This window comes from Chrysemys picta, chromosome 2 (assembly GCF_011386835.1).
Source record: "Chrysemys picta bellii isolate R12L10 chromosome 2, ASM1138683v2, whole genome shotgun sequence".
Classification (NCBI taxonomy): domain Eukaryota; kingdom Metazoa; phylum Chordata; order Testudines; family Emydidae; genus Chrysemys; species Chrysemys picta.
Genome location: NC_088792.1, coordinates 41,613,189 through 41,633,959, shown reverse-complemented (window position 1 = coordinate 41,633,959; position 20,771 = coordinate 41,613,189). Strand labels below are relative to the sequence as shown.

General features: G+C 40.2%; 1 protein-coding gene across 1 annotated transcript in view; it reads left to right on the top strand.

The window, feature by feature from the left end:
- The window catches only part of LOC101946806 (macrophage mannose receptor 1-like), a 55,969-nt gene that overhangs the window by 17,479 nt on the left and 17,719 nt on the right, over positions 1–20,771 (top strand). The window contains 12 exon segments of the mRNA XM_024100964.3: positions 781–894; positions 2,533–2,648; positions 3,222–3,370; positions 4,530–4,729; positions 6,351–6,481; positions 8,019–8,106; positions 10,279–10,423; positions 12,500–12,535; positions 12,660–12,823; positions 13,676–13,743; positions 17,489–17,589; positions 18,722–18,855. Of these exon segments, the coding sequence (XP_023956732.2) occupies positions 781–894; positions 2,533–2,648; positions 3,222–3,370; positions 4,530–4,729; positions 6,351–6,481; positions 8,019–8,106; positions 10,279–10,423; positions 12,500–12,535; positions 12,660–12,823; positions 13,676–13,743; positions 17,489–17,589; positions 18,722–18,855 (1,446 nt within the window).

Genomic DNA, 20,771 nt, shown 5'->3' with positions numbered 1-20,771 from the left:
GGTGGCTGAAATATTGTTAATATTTTGTAGTAACATTGTCAAAGGCAATTTACTGTGCAAGTTATATTATGGATGTAATTTAAAAATTGTAGACATCCTTAGATTCAAACTAGTGTAACTATTGAATTAGATTATTATTAGCACAGTGCCTAGAAGCGTAGTGGTGGACAAGGACCTCCTTGTGCTAGGTGCTATACAGAAACAGAACAAAGACTGTTCCTGTCCCAAGGAACTTACGAGCTAATTATAAGCGAGAACAGAAGAATACAAATAGACCAATGGATGAGTATAAGGAAGGAAAGAATGGCAGAATATTAGCTAGTATGATAGGAAGTGGTCTCAGCACATACCCAAAGCTAACTGGCTAATTGTTGTTTCAGTACAGAAAGAGCTAAACATTGACTTTTAGTTTAAAATGACATTTATTTCAGATTAAGTAGATGAACAAGAAAGAACAAAAAGAAAACCACCATGAGCACACAATGCTTGTGTCTGCTCTGTAGCAGACTTCAGTAGAGTAGATTTTCTGACAAAAGTGGTCTGGACACAACCTTCATAGTACCTTTGCCTGCTCCCACAATGACACTGTCACCACTATATGCTCTGTGAAAGTAATACAATTTATATTTCTAAATCAATTAATAGAAGGGCTTAAGAAAGAGAGAAATAAACAGGATTTTCTCTTTCAAAGAACAGGACAGATAAAGGAAATGAGCAGTTTTCTAAAGACTCTGAATCTCTTTTTCACTGACATTCCTTTCTTCCTAATGCCATATTCAGGATGGCTACTGGGCAGATCATCTTTGTGAAAAGAAAGTTGGTTACATCTGTAAAAGGAAACCATTGTCACAAGTATCTCAGGAAATGGAAAGCACAGATGCAGGCTGCCAGAAAGTAAGTAGGCAGTGAGAGTACCATTAATTTTCAAAATCAATGGGAGCTTTGCTTGCGAACAACTCAAAATGAATTATATGGATATCCAGGAAGTTAAATTGTATTACTAAGTTTCACTCTCTTTCAGTTACTCTGTCCTTCATTATGCCATCTACAATAACCACTTTTGAAGGAGACTAGTATTTTTGCTGTAAAGAGCTGGTAAATTATGGTATTGATTATTTCTAATCTGAAAAAAAAATACTACTTCAGTTAAGACAAATCTTGTCTGAATTCATTTTTTATTTTTATGTATGCTCCCATACTGATAGCTGGGGCCGGCCTTAGGGAAAATAGTGCCCTGGGCAAACTTGTATTTTGGTGCCCTGTTCTTTGAGTTTGAGAACAGCAGTTGGGGGTGCTGGGCATGTGGACCAGCTCCTGGCCCCAGGGCCCAGCTGAGCTATACCGGGAGGAGTTTTTTGAGCCCGGGGGCTTCCCTAACCATACACTCCCTGACCACCTAGCATGAGGAGGGCAGGTGCGCAGCCACCACCAGTGCCCATGGGAAGGGGGGACACAGCCACAGTATTGCCAACTCCACGTAGCAGGAAGTTGCCAGACAAACCCTGAAAAGTTGCTAGATGTCACTATTTAAGCACTCAAAAGGAGTAAAAAATGTCACTAAACAAAATTTCCAGAGAATTCCACAGAGAATTTTTTATATGTATATAATATGTATGTGCCCAGGCGAATATAGTCACAAAATCATTCACAAGCAGCTCAATAGTGTTACTAAAATGCATTCCATGCTCTTCTTACTACACTCTTTTGCACACCAAGTCAGTGTCATTAGGTCTCAATTGAGCATGTCCTCAGAAGGAATCACATTCTAAGGTTTCTTGGGCTGAGATCACTATAATCAGCAGGCGAGGAAAAGAAGTGTGTGGAGGCTAATTAAATTAAAAGACTAATTAAATACTTTGCTAAAGCCGGGCACACTTTGGAGAGAGCAGCACATTAGCCAGGGCTTGTTTACCCAAATGTGTTCTTTCTTGCAGCTCTGTAGTAGGTAGCACAACCTGTGATGCAGGGAAAGATGGCTAATGAAGCAGGCAGTGCAGGGGAAGCAGGATAGAGGGCAAGGAGAGCCGCATGGATGGAAGGTGGGGTGGGCTCTAGTGCAGGTTTGACTTTCTTCTGAACAAGTCAACTACAGCAGAGCTGGCATCTATGTCCTTCAGGTCTGGCACAATTCTGGAGGCTGTGAAAATTTTGCAGTAGACCAAGCACAAATTGAGACTACTTCATTTTCAGCACATTGTAATACGGAAATAGTACTGATGTCATTTTACTCATAGTTAGGCAGACAGAGTTAGTCAAACATCACTGTAGGTTTGCATGTAGTGTTCCTTCAATTAAATTTACAAAACCACGATCCCTAGTGGAAATGCTGAGAGTAAGTGCTAAATAAGAATTTCCTGCCTCTGATGATGACATTCTTTTCTTTTTTTCCTCATTATGTCTTAGTTTGGCTTTAATGATGAACTCTTAATTAATATGTTATTAATATACTTCAAAATTGGTAGAGTTCATTCAATGTGTAGTATATCACAATTTGTCAAGAACTCATGCAGATGCCTGATGGTCATTTTACAGGGCTGGAAAAGATATGGCACATACTGTTATTCTATTGGACAAATACCCAGAACATTTTCAGAAGCAAATAAAATATGTGAAAGGAATCAGAGTTACCTAGCTTCAATTGAAAATAGGTAGGGTAATGACTTTTTCTTTTACTTTTACATTTGTGCTAATGATGGAAATAACTTAGAGCCCTAAGTTCTAAAACAGCCTAGAACTTGTTTATCAAATCTAATGTTGTGTCAAATAAAAATGGTCTAATCTGCAAATAAAAAATCAAGGTGGAATGTTAAAGTTACCTGCTCCTGTGAATTATTATTTTTTTTTTAAACAAAATTTCCTTCCAGGGGAATGTGTCATTTTTGTTTTGGAAAAGTGCTTTTCTACATTATAAAACCACCACCTCATGCCATAGCTGCATCCCTAATTTTAGTACCAAATGGTCAGTAGAATGCCCCAAAACTGAGACAAAAGCAAACAAACAAAAATCTGACTTCCTCTTTCCCATCCTATCCCTCAGGCCTTCATTTTTTAGTGAACAGAAGAAAAGTAGAACTCAATTGTTATAAATTATGAACATTCCAAAGTTAATGTGCTTCCTGAATTACGTTAGTAATTATATCTTGTTTAGTTTTAAAATAAATACTACCATGAAAACAAAACTCAATTTCTCTTTGGTTTGACACTTCTTTTTCTTTTTATAGGTATGAACAAGCTTACCTGATTAGTTTGGTTGGGCTGAGGCCCGAACAATATTTCTGGATAGGTCTTTCAGATGTAGAGGAACAAGGGACTTTCAAGTGGACCAATGGTGAAGCAGTTCTGTTTACTCACTGGAATTCAGCAATGCCTGGTATGCACTGCAGTGCTATGTGATGTACATTGTCTGTACTTTAAATATGGTCTCAAACAGTGGTTCTCAAACTAGGGCCGCCGCTTGTTCAGGGAAAGCCCTTAGCAGGCCGGGCTGGTTTGTTTACCTGCCAAGTCTGCAGGTTTGGCCGATCGCGGCTCCCACTGGCTGCGGTTCACCGCTCCAAGCCAATGGGGGCTGCAGGAAGCAGCACGGGCCAAGGGACATGCTGGCCGCCCTTCTTGCAGCCCCATTGGCCTGGAGCGGTGAATCACAGCCAGTGGGAGCTGCGATTGGCTGAACCTGCGGACGCAGCAGGTAAACAAACCGGCCCGGCCCGCCAGGCCCTTTCCCTGAACAAGTGGCGGCCCTAGTTTGAGAACCACTGGTCTAAAAGACTGAATGTTGAATCTCCAATGAGATTTCATTCTCTATCCCTTAAAAGATTTTTACAGTTGTTGATAGTTCTCAATACATCTTTATTGATTGGTTTCATTGTCAGGAGATTTGGTATTTCTATTCTCAGAGGAATGCTATGACTTCTGATGTGCTATTTCCATAAGGATAACCTGCCGGCTAGTCTTCACAGGAAAATTAGATGACCTCACAGAACCTTAAGTGCTCTTTACTCTATATGGGAATAACGTTCTGCATACCATTTTCAGGACTTCTCATGGTCAAAGTGGTGAAGGTTCATGTTTAAATTCTATAGGGGTTTCCTTTTTGCCAAAAGTGCTCATGGGACTTAGCATATCACGTGTGCTGCTGGTGTACGTGTGTGTATATATATACTGAGGACCTGATTTTTGGTGACACTAAAGCCACTTTACATAGCCAGAGCAGAGCCCTGGTATTTACACTCACATTAAGGCCCTTTACATGACTAGAATAGTAAACGAGCCCAAGTGTAAATGGGAAATCACGTCCTGAATGCCTTTGCAGTAAAATCTCCATCTTTTACCTCATAAAATGTCTTATTAAGTTAACTAGAAGTTTCATTTTTTTTTGAGCTACTCAGGGCAGGGACTGTCTTCAGACCATTGTCTACCATGTAAATATTACAATGCTATTAAAAAGTACTGCTGTAAATATATAAATAATAATCAATTAATATGTTATATTATTGTCAACTAATTTGTGCTACCTTTTTCTCATTAAGGAAGAAAGCCAGGCTGCGTTGCTATGAGAACCGGAACTGCAGCTGGATTATGGGACGTTCTTAATTGTGAGATGGTGGAAACATTTCTCTGTAAACAATGGGCTGAGGGAGCGACACCACCTACTGTTTCTCCAACAACTCCTTCTCCCACATGCCCACAGGGTTGGGAATCAAGCGCTTATAGTAGTTTATGCTTCAAAGTAAGTTCTAAATTAGTCAGTGGAGGGTGAGAGGCTTCACTCTTGATTTTAAGGAAAGGAGGGGACCCAGTTCTCTCTGCCTTATCTGAGACTAGACCAAGCTCACCTCAGATAACTGAACTCAGTCCTAAAGATCCAGCTCAATTCCACACCCACCCAGGAATGGAAGAAGATCAGCTGTCCAGTAATATCCTCTGACCTGGGGATGGACAAGGAAGGCAGTCCTTCTATGTGAGGTGTTGGTACTAGTGTGAGTGAATATTGCTGTGAATGTGAATATTGGAGAGTGGAAAAGAAAGGAGGGAGAGACTGACAAGGAAGGTGATTGAAAGGGAGGAAAGTGGTTAAAGAACACAACCCAGAACAAGAGAAGAAAAGAAAGAAGGGGAATGGAGTAAAAGGAAGAAAAAGACAGGAAGATTATACACTAGAGGAAAAAAACTTCAGTAAAAAATTGGGGGGGGAGGGAAGAAGGAACAAAATACATCAAGACATTCAGTCTACGAAAAGAAAAAATGAGTTAAGGCAACTACAGGAAAAGAGAGAACAACAAACACAGAGCAGATCTAGTATTTCTAAAAAAAATACTTAATAAAAAGGGAAATGCTAAAATGCTGGATTAAATAATACAAACAACAAAGCTTGGTATCAGTGGGATTATTTATGTGAGTCATGCTCACCATTGTGAGTAAGGAGTTCCGTATTTGCACTCATGACAGGATGGGATATAAGGATAGATGGTATGGGAACACAAATATTAAGTTCACCCAAGGCAGGAGAGAGAGTCTCAGACTTGGCCCATGATAAGAACAGGACGTTACCCATATTCTTTAGGCTAACATCTATCAGGGATGCTGGTGGGTTAATTTAAATTAATGTTTGGGAGGAGCTTTGAGCACCTCAAATGAAAAATGATAGATGGCAGATGTCCAAAGACGTAAGAAAGAAGTATTTTTTAGAAGACATTTGAAATGATCTAAGAAAGAAGCGCAGGACTGGGTGCAAAGTGTTTCCAACATGCTTTGGGATTCTACAGAACAAAGAGTACTAAATAAATGTAAGATGTTAATAGTTTTTCTTTTAGGAGACCCTGTCCTGTCTTGTTTTAGTTTTGTAATTTTTTGTTTTTTAAACAAACCCAAACAAAGGTAATTTTGATTCTGGTTCCATTATCCCCTTATTGGTCCGGTCAGCCCTGTGCTCACCCACTGCTCAAACCTTTTCTTGTGAGGCCTAAGCCACCCTGGTCAGCATACCCAGATGCTCCTCACTCCACTTTTTCTCATCTCTGACAATTCTCCTTTCCACTCATGTCACAGGGTATCCTTGGCACTTCCACAGCTCCTATGAGTTGTAAACTGACTTCTTTCCTTCTCTACTATTCTAACAGCTACAAATCCTCCCCAATATTCCTCACTTCTGTGAGTGAGTGATAGAGCTCCATGCAAAGTGAAACAGTTAAATTTATAAATAGAGCACTCTGTAACCTGTTACCAGTACATAACATACTCTTTGACTTGTTTAGCTGTACAAAATCCCATTTTTAAGGAAAAGAGCTGTTTCTTGATTTTATAATATAACGTAGTATAGAATATTGTATTGTAAACTATATTCTCTTTAGTGTTTTTGTAAGAATACACAACAACAAAAGAAAACATGGTTTGAAGCTCGAGATTTTTGCAGAGAAATAGGAGGAGATCTGGCTACCATCCAGAGTAAGGAGGAAAATCGTATAATAAAAACTGCAATAAAGTATGTATCTATTATATTTTATTATAATTAATGATATGTCAAATAATAATAATTAGAAATGCTCTTTTATCCTTTGTGAAATAGTTAGTCTGTAAAAGCAGAAAAATCCTCTGTGTTAGTCAACACTCAAATTATTAATTTTTCTTACTGGTCACATTTAAAAACAATAGCTTGGGTATATACAGGAGCTTCATACATCAGTGTCATGATATATGAAATATGGTTTGGGAGAATAGAAATTGATCCAGAGCTCATTTGTGCAAAAACAGCTATATTTACAAAAATAGGAAAAGAAAATAGGGCCAACTTTTGTGACTCATCTTTAACTAATCACTGATTGAACTATTTTCAATAAAAAAAAAAAAGGCAGCCCTGAATTGACAGACATTTTTCTTTCTTAAAAGAAGACACAATACAGAAGAAACAAAGGTTAAGATCAACATTAATAGTTTTAGTTTTAATTCATCAGCCTCCTCTATGGAATCAGTATGTGGTAATTCCTTCTCTGGGGCCTCTCCTGTACATATATCACAGTTCCCTGGTTAACAACATCTCTGACCTCTTTGTCGCCTCCTGGAGAGCACTCCTATTTAGGTCTCAGGCCTCTAGCCATCACCTTTGTCAGGGTGGAATCTCATGATCCTCTCGCTCCAGACCAGGTCCTTAGGCTGCAGTCTCCTGTAATGAACTGTGACCAACTCAGCGGGTCTGAGTTTAGTTCAGCACCTGCCATTCTGTTCTTTCAGGGGCAATGGCAGAGTTATCTAGTGACCATCCAGCTTTCAATAAAGCAAAGTATTATTTTTTCAGATAAAAGTATTACAGATAATACACATCTTAAAAATAAAAAACTGCTTCTACAAATGCCTCACTTATCACATAGAGGCTCTGGTAGGTTTGAATTACTTCAGGTTTTTTCTGTGTGGCCTGTCTGTCTTGGTTACAATCTCCAGTCTGTCCATTCTTGGATAGAGTGTGAGTCACTGTCTCTGTCTCTGGTCAAAGCTGATATTTTACATGATTTCAAGTCCTTTGTTATCTTACACTTCTTGAACCAGATCAAACCAGTTTATGCTATTCCCAGAGGGACTAGCAAATACTTGTTACCTGTGTTTTATCCCCATTGTCTTAAATTCCTTCAATAAACATCCTTAATCTTACCCATTGAGCCAGGATAAAAGTCACTAGTCTGCCCATAAAGATATTGATAACGTTTATGAAGTTAATACAATAGTTTTTGAATACTCCATGATTCCAGGGCATTGCATTGGTCATATCATATACCAAGGAGCCCCGGGTCCTTTAAATCCCCGCCAGAGCCCTGCTGCTGCTACCCTGGGGCTCTGGCAGCGGGGCTCCGGTGGTGATTTAAAGGGCCTGGGGCTCCGGCCGCTGCGGGGAGCCTTGGGCCCTTTAAATCACCAGCCGGTCTGGTCCAGCATGGCGTGCTGGCTCTTGCTTTCACCTCTGGTTTTTGATTATATAAACTATACTTATACCTATTTATATACTGTTCTCTTCCTGTAATATATACTAGAAAAGGTGGATCCTTATATAGTACTTATTGGATTGGTATATTTTCCTTGAATACTGACGAAGGATTTGCATGGAGTGATGGCTCTCCGGTGAGTAATTTAATTTTTAACCACATTTCTGCGTTCAGGATGTCTTTTTTTCTCTATTCTTATCTCAGCCTATTCCTGTTGTCTCCTCTCCCTCCTCTCATAGGCCCTAATCCTGCCAACACTTCACTTTTACTACTCTGAGTGTCCCATTGAAACCAATGTCACATTTGAACATCGATCACTTTGAAATCCATGGGATACTCATGGTAGTAAAGTTAAGCATGCGTGTGTTTTCAGGATTGGGGCCCCGGGCCACCCAACTGAGCTCCCAACCTTTCCTGAAGAAATGCTTCTTCTACTATTCACTACTCCAACTACAGACTTCAGTTAGAGTCAGTTGCGTTGTTCATGTCAAAGCATATAGAGCATACTATCCTTTCTAAGGGAAACCAAAGATCTCTAGTCATTGCTTTTGAAAGCCAAAGCATGTACAAGAGGTTTCTAATACCACTAGCATTAGCCTTGAATCCTGGGAACAGTAGATGTCTAATACTTATATGCTTGCTTGTTGTTGTGACCAACATCATGTTATCTGACATCTATTACAAAATTTGCAGTCATCCCCCCTCTCCCACCACTGCCACCACTACCTTCCTGTTATATTACTCCTGGTTACAGACCCAAACCAAGAAAAAAATAAGTGGACCATGTCCTAAAAGACAGGCTCGGTTTGACTGCAAAAGGGCTCAAATTCCAGAGCTGTGAGCCCTTCACTAACAACACCCTTCTACTAACCCCCAGGAGGTCACCCATAGAGAAAGGCAGCAAGAGAATTGCAGTGAAATGCAGGTGTTACCTTGGGGTGAGGAGTTGGGAGTCTAAGGAGTGGGGTCTCCGAGATAGCCATGTCCAAAAGGATTCAGGGCTTTATAAAGAATTACATACAAGAAAAGATGTTAAAATAAAAATGATTTAGGTTGCAAGGTCAAGCATTTGAAAGTAAGGAAACGCCAGATTCACAGTTGCCCACACAACCGTAAGTCTTCCCCTTTGTGCCCCTTTCATCCTATGCCCTGACTATGAGAGGGTTCCTTTGGAAAACATGAATATTAAGGCATTCCTCATTTTCTAATGTTTGACTTTAACTTAAATACTCGTAACTTTCTTTTAAAATTCTTTGAGCGTGTTTAATTTCCAAAGGAAAAAACGATTCTATTATGTGCAACTCTAACAACCTTGCCCCATTATGCATCAGCTGATTATACACCATCAGCAGGGATTGAACCCTCAACCTTCAGCATTGTACCACAATGCTCATTCCCAACAAAGGAAGGTGTGAGTCAGGGTGAATGCTTGTGAGATTGTTAACTTCAAGTGACAATTTCCTGAGCAGGGGCCTAGTCCCTGCTTGTTTTGGAGATGCAGGTAACTTTTCCTCACAAAGGGAGATTTTAACAATTCCCATCACTTATGGATCTAGGGAGACACTCTGCTGCTACTCTTGGAGGCAAAACACAGAAAGTGCAGATCAAGGGGAGGGGAGGTAAACATGGCTTTAAGCAATCTCTGTGCCCCCAGATGCCAGCTGTGGGGTGCTCTAATTTACAGCAGCCTTACCTGGCTGCAGACGGGCTGTTCTGCAGCTTGTAGAATCCCAGTATCTCAATCAGTGCTGTGAAGAGTTCTCTCCCATCCCCACATTGCTTCTTGTGCTGGGGCTTGCAAGGGATGCAGCATCAGGCTGCCATTACAGCAATGTACAAGGGCAGAAGCAGGGGGAGACTCTCTACCAGTGTCTGTTTAATAGCCACAAGACAGCTCTATCATGCAGGTGGTCAAGTGAAGTTTATCCAGCACATACAGAAACAACAGCAGTGAGGCTGGATGAAACTTGCAGCCAGAGAAGCAAGTGCACTTGTCTGTTCCTACCCTGACATTGTGTCCTCAGACTGCAGACAGGATGGAAAGCTCTTCACAGCAAGAAATGCTTCATTTTACTCCCACTGAAGATAATCTCAGTCCACCAGTGGCTCACTATGTTATGCCTGAAACTATGCTCATCCTCACAAGTGTTGAGCACGTTGTTTCCACTACACTCCTGCTTCCCCAGTCCCATTGAATAAGAGACTAAATCTGTAAAACAAGCCCTGGTCACTCTTGCATGACAATGCAGAAAACAAACACCATCCCTCTTTAAGGCAAAAATAGTAACTAAGCCGTTTTCTACAATAGGTAAGGTACACAGACTGGGGAGAGAGATTAAGAAACCAGAAAGGAGACAAAGATTGTGGAGTGGTCCAAGGATACAGTTTTGCCTTATATTGGGGGAAAGCATCTTGCGAAATGCTGCATGACTGGATTTGTCAGATAAAAAAAGGTAGGATTGCTTCCCCCTATAAATAAGAAAATTAAACAGATTTTTTTTTCTAAAAAGTCCCTTTGGTGGGCTAATTACAAATTAAAGAGGTGAGATTTTGAAAACTATACTTTACTTAAGGTTACATGCAGTTGAACATGCATATGCCTAAATAAGGCATATATATAACTGGTGAGTTTGTATATGTCCTATAGAAAGCAAATTCAATATGTGGTTGGTTAATGTTCTTTATAGGTTCATACCATAAAAGTTAACACTATTAATAATTATGGTGTGTTCTGTGAAACATTTGTTTTTATACTTGTATAAGTCTCCCTAACAAAGGAAGGGTTTCAGAAATAACCATAGATTGAGTATCCTCTTACCTCTGTGTGTGAATATTTGTATTGAGTGGCACTGGAAGCAACTGAAAACAATTGTGGATTAGATCAGAGAGTTCGGACTAATCTGTTTAGATGAGATAATATCTCTGGAACCTTATGTGCTTTTCTAATTGAGATTAAGCTTGTTTTCTTGTGTTTGGTAATACAATTGTGTCTAGTAACATTGATGAAAATATCTGGAAATACTTTGTAGTAGTTTTTAAATTTAATTATTTTTTCTGGTACAATATATAAATAATTATGACTTGTATACTCATAGAAATTACCTGAAAAATCCACACTGGTACATTTTTGAAATGTAATGTTTGATTAGTGTTTTACAAAAGGGCATGAGGGGAGGAAAATAAATTGGCTTCCTTAATTTAAATGTAGAAGGCCAAATTCTCCTCTCAGTTGTATAAGGACAACCCCTTTTGGTTGAAGAGTGTTACTCTAATGTAACCAAAGTTGGGGGGGGAGGGGTTAAGCTTCACATAGTTAAATTGTTATCAGAGTAGAACTTTGCAAAAATTTTAATGCAAAAGTTGAAGCCTTTCAAAATTAGCCGGATTTCAGTTCACACGCAGATCGGAGCAGCAGGTTTGTGTTTGATTTTTTGGGCTTAGTAATCTTTTTGCCAATGTTTGATGTGAAGATTTCTTCTCTATCTGCAACATGTTGAATCTTTAGAAGCTGTCTCATTGGGTCATTTTAGACAAGTCTGGCCAGAGAGCTGTTTAGCTGAGGAGCCTAGGGAGCTGGGCAGTCTGCCAGATGGATGCTTGGACAGCTTAGGGAACCAGAGAGCCACCTGTTTGCCAGACAGGTAAGGCAGCCCAAGGAGCTGGAAAACAAGGAAGCCTCAGAGGTCAAGGAGCCTGGCGGCCAGGAGAATCAGGGAGCCCTCATGTTCACCAAGTGAGCCGCCCTGGGAGCTAGCCAGCTGGGGAATAGAGCATCCAGGGACCAGCTAGCTGGGGGTTCCTGGCATACTGGGGAGCCCAGCGAGCAAGCAGCCCAGGATCCAGCAAACCAAGCAGCCAGCCACCCAGGAAAGCTGCCTCCCTACTGGACAGGCAGCGTGGGAGCCACACAGCCCAGTAGCCTGCTAGCAGAGGGAGCCCAGCAAGCCAGGCAGCTTTGGGAGCCAGCTGGTTTGGCAGGAAGTCCAGTAGCTTTGCCTGGTTTCCATCTAAAGTAACTGTCGGTGGAACAGACACATTCCTACTGGAATCAGCATTATTGCTATCACTGCTGGATGGGCACATAACAGAAATGCTCTAAGCTCCCTTGAGTAAGAAATCAAGTGCTTCTCAGAAAAGCAATGGCCAAAAACCATGGGTATCTTGTTCCATCAGAACTGATCAGTCAAAATAAATGGCTGATGATCCATATATTCACACTTCCTCTCATCTTAACAACATTCAGGCACTATGACACTGGAGTAAATTTAATTAAAAACTTATTTAGATTGTGGTGAATGGGTCGCTCTGGATGTTAGATCCATTTTCTGCTGCAGTTGATAGAATTTAAACATAACCATTGACTGTGCCTACCATATTTTTCTGATTGAAAAACATTAACATTGTGACGGTGTCTAAAACATCTTAACTAACACTGCATTTCTTTGCATGAAATCACTGTATAAAATAAATTTTCCTTGAAGAATATGTATGACGTACCTTACACATTCAGATTTTCTCTTGTTCTGCAGGAGTATCATTAAAATCAGAACCAATTAGCAAGTATGGTAAGCTTTTTTTTTTAATTCATTTTTTGGGGGAGGGATATTAACTCTTAATAAAACTGCTATTGTAGAATAAATGTTTTGTGCTACAGATGTAGAATTTATGGATACATTATTTACTTTCCAGAATATCAGACCACTAAAGATGGATGGATTATATATGAAGACAAACAATATTTTTTCAGCAGAAATGAGGTGCCTATGGAAAAAGCCCGAGAGTTCTGCCAGAAGAATTTTGCAGATCTTGCTGTAATTGAGAGTGAAAGTGAAAGAAAGTTTCTATGGAAAACTGTAAGAAAAAACATTTATTTCAGAAATAAATAATTTAGCATACTGGGAAATAGATACTTTTGATATTCTGTTTCTGAACCTTTGGAAAACACAAATTGAGACATGTTGTACTGAGGGGAGTGGAGCCATGAATTTTTTTTTATGATGATGAAATTTGCCTGCTGTTGAATTTATGAAATTTCCTCCAAAATATACCTAGTTACTTGTGAAATTGTTCACATTTGAGAAAAATGTCAACCAGGTGTGTTCGCTTGTCTATCAAGTGCCCCTTGAGCCAGTCTGACCTAGTGGAAGAAGCATCATAAGGTTGTGGATTCCTGGAGCTCCTGAGTTCTCTGTATGTGACTAGCCTTAGTAGTAATTTACACGAAACATAATTTATGTCTCACAGCACCCCGAGTACATGGATAAATATCACTGTCCCTGTTTTAGAGATGTGGAAATTGAGGATCGGAAGTTGTTACACAATTATGCAGTATTTAGGGACCTAATTAAAGGTGGTGCTGACTGTCTGCAGTTCCTAATGACTTCAGACTTCCATGTGAGTTGTGGGTATTCAAGACCTCTGAAAAGCAGACCACTTTTACTGAGATACCTAAATATAGATTTAGGCTCTGATTCAGGAAAATATTTAAGCATGTGATTAAATCCACCTCTATTTAGAATAGCATTTAAGTACATGCTTACCTTTAAATTCATGATTAAATCCCATCGATTTCAATTATTGTCTTCTCTTCAGACTGTACAGTACCCACCTAATCAATTGAAAGAGAATGGCTGCTTGTTTTGCCTAAGACCTCTTTGTGACATATAAAGGAATTATTTAATTAAAATGTCATCTTCTTATTTTAGGGTATCTTTCCACAAAAGACCAGATCATATTTCATTGGTTTAACAGTGAGTCTTGATAAAAGGTTTAGGTAAGTAAATATGAACATCTAGGCTTTTAACATGTAGCAAAAAAAATTGTATTTAGGTCATCAAAAGTGAAGGGTCTATAAATGCTACCATTTTCAAGAGTTGATGATAACTCAATTATAGTTAGTTGTGGACTAAGCTTAGCAGAAGAGTGACCATAAGTGGCTGAATAAGTGGAAAGTGCTCTGGTAATCAGTTCCTTTCTGACTATATCTCCCTTAGGATAGCTATCATTTCTCCAGCTGTGCAGAATCCTGTATAACACCAATAGACCCTGGCCGTTGGCAGGCAGGATCAAACCTGGGACCTCTGAAGCTATACTAGACATGATAAATCGTCCCCCGCTGGATAGATCGCTGCCCGCCAATCCGGCGGGTAGTGTAGACCAGCCCTTAGTGTATGAGCCTCTACTGCATGAGCTAAAAGCCACAGATCTCTTAGCTAAGGCTGTAGCAGACTCATCAATCTCTAGATGGTCTAGGGAAGGGGTAGGGAACCTTTTTACTATCGGGGGCCATTGACCCACAGAAAAAGATCAGTCACGGGCCACACACAGCCCAGTGGGATGGGGGGGCATGGAGGCTAGGGGCTTCTCCTAGGCTCTGGGGTGGGGCCATAAATGGGTTCAGGGTGCAGGAGGGGGCTTTGGGCTGGGGCAGGGGGCTGAGGTGAAGGAGAGGGTAAGGACTCCGGCTGGGGGTGCAGGCTCTAGGGTGGGACTGGGGATGAGGCGTTTGAGGTGCAGGAGGGGGCTCCAGGCTGGGGCCAAGAGGTTTGGAGTGCAGGAGTGGGCTCAGGGGAGGAGATTGGGATGCGAAGTGTGGGGGGTAGGTACAGGGTCTGGGAGGGAGTTAGGGTGAGGGAGGGGGTTCAGACTGGGGCAGGGAGTATGGGGCATGGGGTCTGGGAGGGAGTTAGGGTACGGGAGGGGGTTCTGACCTGGGGCGGGGGTTTCAGGGGGCGGGCTCTGGCTGGGCGGTAGTTACCGCAGGTGGCTCCTAGGCGGGAGCAGGACTAAGGCAGGCTTCCTGCCTGCCCTGGCTCTGTGCTGTTCCCAGAAGTGGCCGGCCAGTGGGAGCTGTGGAACCGGGGCTGGGGGCGGGGGCAGCATGCGGAGCTTCCCTGATTGCCCCTGCTTCTACGGGCTGCAGGGACATTGCTGGTTGCTTTCAGGAGCTGTGTGGAGCCGACCGGACTTTTAACCGGGGAAGGAGGGGCGCTGAGGCTCAGGACTTCCAGCCCGCAGTGCAGAGACTGGCAGCAGGCTGGATTAAATTAAGCCGCAGGCTGTAGGTTCCTACCCCTGGTCTAGAGGCTACTAGAGTGGAATAGAGCACCACACCAAGCAGGCATGGGTTGCATCTGCTCTCCATGATGCTTCATGTCACCTCTTTGCATCTCACTGTGCTATCAAAGCTGCCATATGTCACCATTATTTTGTCTAAGCTTTTTTCTAGTTCCTGACTTAGAATCATAGAACTGGAAGGGACCTCGAGAGGTCATCTAGTCCAGTCCCCTGCATTCAAGGGCAGGACTAAGTATTATCTAGACCATCCCTGACAGGTGTTTGTCCAACCTGCTCTTAAAAATCCCCAATGACGGAGATTCCACAACCTCCTTAGGCAATTTATTCTTGTGCTTAACCACTCTGACAGTTAGGAAGTTTTTCCTAACGTTCAACCTAAACTGCCCTTGCTGCAATTTAAACCCGTTGCTTCTTGTCCTATCCTCAGAGGTTAAGAAGAATAGTTTTTCTCCCTCCTCCTTGGAAGAACCTTTTATGTACTTGAATACTGTTATCATGTCCCCTCTCAGTCTTCTCTTCTCCAGACTAAACAAATCCAATTTTTTCAATCTTCCCTCATAGGTCATGTTTTCTAGACCTTTAATAATTTTTGTTGCTCTTCTCTGGACTTTCTCCAATTTGTCCACATCTTTCCTGAAATGTGGCACCCAGAACTGGACACAATACTCCCATTGAGGCCTAATCAGCGCGGAGTAGAATGGAAGAATGAATTCTCATGTCTTGCTTACAATACTCCTGCTAATACATCCCAGAATGATGTTTTGCAAGTGTTACACTGTTGACTCATATTTAGCTTGTGGTCCACTATGACACCCCAATCCCTTTCTGCAGTACTCCTTCCTAGACAGTCATTTCCCATTTTATATGTGTGCAACTGATTGTTCCTTCCTAAGTGGAGTACTTTGCATTTGTCCTTATTGAATTTCATCCTATTTACTTCAGACCATTTCTCCAGTTTGACCAGATCATTTTGAATTTTAATCCTATCCTCCAAAGCATTCGCAACCCCTCCCAGCTTGGTATCATCTGCAAACTTTATAAGTGTATTCTCTCTGCCATTATCTGAATCATGGATGAAGATATTGAACAGAACCAGACCCAGAACCGATACCTGTGGGACCTCACTCGTTATACCCTTCCAGCATGACTGTGAACCAGTGATAACTACTCTCTGGGAACAATTTTCCAACCGGTTATGCACCCACCTTATAGTAGCTTCATCTAGGTTGTATTTCCCTAGTTTGTTTGAGAAAGTCATGTGAGACAGTATCAAAAGCCCTACTAAAATCAAGATATACCACATCTACCACTTCCCTCCTATCCACAAGGCTTGTTACCCCGTCAAAGAAAGCTATCAGGTTGGTTTGACACAATTTGTTCTTGACAAATCCATGCTGACTATTATTTATCACCTCATCTTCTAGGTTTTTGCAAATTAATTTCTTAATTATTTGCTCTATTATCTTTTCGGATACAGAAGTTAAGCTGACTGGTCTGTAATTTCCCGGGTTGTCCTTATTTCCCTTTTTATAGATGGGCATTATATTTGCCCTTCAACTGACATTCCATGTCTTTCTGGAATCCAGTGCAACCAGAATCTTTGAAGCCCTGAGGGTTTCATGTGCTTTTCTCCTGCTGAGAGACTTTTCCCCATGCCCATCCTTTTGTTTGGCACAATTTTACATAAAAGGGATGATTTTCAGGTGCTTATGACTGATTTATAACTTAGAAAATTATTCAAAATAAGATGTTGGTTTTTCTCATTTCAGTTGACTTATTTTGGGAGTAGTTCACCTCCCACTAAAACAGAGAATGAGTGTGGAGGACGTTAGGTTGGGGCAGCTTAGGGACTGCAGTAGAAGGGTATAAGCTAAGAGAGTTTCTACAAGTCTCTATGCAGGAACAAAGACTGAAGAGTGGTAACCTATTGAGATATTTATCTTCAGAGAGTAACAATTACAGATAAGTAGCTCATCTAATTTTTTGCTTATGTGAAATCAATAGCAATTCACAGCTGGAAGAACAGAAAACATTTATAAAAATATATCATATCTGTTTAAGTAATTGCCATATTTGATATTCATTATTTGTATTAGAACTTCTTGAACACTGTTTCCAAATTTATTTAATGATTTCTATCAATTGATGGGAAATTATTTTTGATTTTTTTACATTATTTCCTAATCTGTAATATTTGTTTTACAAAATTTATCTCAACAAAGGAATAATCAAAGTAAAGAAATAAAAATTCCTGACCTGATGCTCATGATTTTAGCCATGTAACTCCCATTATTGCTAATGGACATCATGCACCTAAAACTGTACATAGAAATTATGAATATACCTTTTTGGATTCTTGCCAAATGATTTTTGTAATGTATTGATGTGCCTCTTTCTAAAAGTGATTTGATTAATGATTACTGTTACATCCTTTCTTTTAGCTGGCTGGATGGAACCCCAGTGAATTATGTAGCCTGGGCTCCCAATGAACCCAATTTTGCAAATAATGATGAAAATTGTGTGATCATGATATCAACCGTAGGTAAGTGACAGGACTAGGTTCTTAGATTTTATTTTTTGTGTGTACAGAACTAAGATATCTCTTTCTGGGTTGTTTCTGGCTTGCCGCCACATCATGTAGTCTGTTGGATCTAGTCTTTTAAAGGGCTTGTCACCACTTCTCCAGAGAGAGGCTGGTGCTGGATAAGTGGGATGGGCCTACTGAAAAGCTGCCATACTGCACCTTTCATTCCTAAGCACTTTACAAATTTATATACAAAAAGCACCACTAAATGCAGAAGTCTGTGGGATTGAAGGTAAAAACCATCCAGTATGTGCAGAAGGGAGGAGCATACGTTTGCATAATAAGGGAAAAACCCTTATCTTATAAAATGCTCTATAACATTCACACAGAACAAAGAAAGTTTCAGAGCTAAATTTTCCTCTGTTACATCAATGTAACCCAGCTGTGAAGGGGCTGCATCAGTGTAAGTGAGATGAGAATCAGGCCCTCCGTTTTTAAGATGCTGTCTGAAATCCCACAGCACGCAATGTAGAATGAAGAGACTAGAAAACCCTGACTTGCCTTGAACCTCTGGCTCCAGAGAGACTTAAATATTTCAAAGCAGTTGGTTAAAATGCTAAACCATCTCCTAAAGGAGATGCTAAAAGTTCCATCTCTAATGTATATTTTTCTCTATTAAAAAAATCTATTTAAATCTGTTTGTGCCACAGAAAATTCTTCTGTCAAACATCAAGCTATTACTTCTCAACCTGTATCCCTGGAAATTCTCCTATTCAGGCTTCATGTGAAAGAAAGCAGAATTAAGAGTATTTGATATAAACAGTTTGTTCTTTTGAGTCACTTCCTTCCCCTCTTCCCCCCACCCCGCCCCCTCATTTCTTGTTCATTTTTAATTGCCCTGTCACAGGGTACTGGCCAAGTAACTAACTGTATGGAACAGCTCCTGTCAATAAATACCTATTTTTTTGTGAACAATACATAGATTTGTACATTTTCCAAGTAGCTTAGCTGACAAATGGTTTTTAAGATGTGTATATTCTACTCTTACAGAATATAAATGCTGTTTTTAAACAAAATAGGAAGTGTCAGATTATCATTCCATTTATCAATATTATACATTCATTTACTTACTATAGTTAATTTTTTTCAGGTTTGTGGAATGATGTAAATTGTGGCTATCCAAGTGGTTTTATCTGTGAAAGGCACAACAGTACCATCAACTCAACATTTGCTCCTGCACCTCTAGGAGGCTGTCCAGAAACTTGGCTTTTGTTTAACAATAAGGTACATTACAATTTACTAAAGATATTTGTTATTTGGCAGAGTAGGTGAACAAAGGACATGTTTTTATGGTTAGAATATTACGTTGGACAGTGATTATCCAAGTTGGCAGGCTGGGCCATTTTGGAGATATTATACCATTTTAAACCTCCAAAGCAATGAGTCTGTAGGTTGAATTACTTAAGACAGAAGTACGCTTTGTAAGTCTTTGCTGATATAACTTACACTTTCTTTTTCCCCCCCCCTGTAATTTATGTCCCATTTTAGGGACTGAAGTTATCAGTGGTCAACCTGAAAAGATAATATAAAACAGTCCTCTCAGCTAGGATAAATTAGAAAGAACACTTTGATCAATAAATATTTAATTTTCATAAAGTTTCCCAAATGGTTGGATTCAGAATGAAAGAGTAAAAATGATAGGGTTTCAGCATAGGTTTATGTATAGCTTTGGCTTGAAATTTTTCTTTGATGCACCAGATGATTTATACAGATTCCTGGGATGGTGTCCTTAGCCTCTGTTTGCCAGAAGCTGGGAATAGGTGACAGGGGATGGATCACTTGATTATCACCTGTTTTGTTCATTCCCTCTGGGGCACCTGGCATACTGGGCTAGATGGACCTTTGGTCTGACCCAGTATAGCTGTTCTAATGTTCTTATGTTCTGTTTTCTTTCCACTCAAATGCAATCGCTACTTTACAAACCCTGTATTAGTCTTGTATTCTGAAAGTGTTAGGTGACAAGATCTAACTGTGAAATTTCAGACAATTCAGGAGCATGAATGATCACTAGAAAGAGTCACGAGTGGCAGCATGAGAAACATTTCAGATCAGTGTATGCAGCTGTATGACCATAACCAATAAGAAGTTATATTTCTCTAGCTGTAAATTCTCTAACAATAAGGATATCACATTAGCACTGTGGGAAGAATTTATTAGTAAATAATAAAATTGAAAGTCTGTCTATACTGTATACCAAGAAATGCATGCCCTCCTCCCTCCCTCTCCCCTCCCCAAAAAAAACATACAGGAAAAAGAGCATTATGTCATTGTAATTTGTCATTGTAGAGCATCATGTATACTGAACATTTACCACCCATTTTTCTCTTTTCCCCAATTTCACTTTCACTGATAGTGGTAGAGGTAGGAGAAGGAAATGTGAAAGGGGAAGAAAGATCAAGCTGTGGTCAAAGTGTTTGATTTTAAATTACTCTACAGTTGCAACAGTTGTAACTGTCTCATCTTTCGGTGGTTTTGGATAGCTTATTACCTGACAGGTAGGGAGCAGATAAAGCTAGGGTCATGTGTATTCCACAGCCACAGAATTTGTTGTGAAATTCACCCCTTGCTCCAAAGTATGAGCTTTCATTTCTACCACAGTGCCAGAGAATGTAATATGGACATTGCATATGACTGCATTCTAAACAGAGAATAGGATAGATACAAGTTTGGTATCCTTTTCTCCCCCACACCTCCCACATCCCCAACCACAAATATACTTTCAAATTATTCAAGAGGGCTATTAAATATTTTCATGTAACTCATGCATTTGGAGACCAAAATTCTTTGTAACAAGACTACAGTATTTAGTCTCATCCTGATAATGCTATACAACTAATTTTTTTCTCAAAATCAATAATACAGCTCTGACAATGAATAAAACTACCAATATATCTGTATTACGTGATCCAACCATGCACCTATCATCACTGTAAAAAAACCTGGTTCAAACCAGCATCACTAAATGATAAGAGATTTACTAAACAATAATCTGAATCCCAGACTAATGATTCTAGCTAGAATCAAAGGCTATCTAGAACTAAAGGCTGCGACTAAACCAACCAGCCTAACATCCTTTAAACTGCGATTGTTGTTAAGTATCCACTAGGATGTGTTGTGCTGAACTTAAACATGGTTATCTA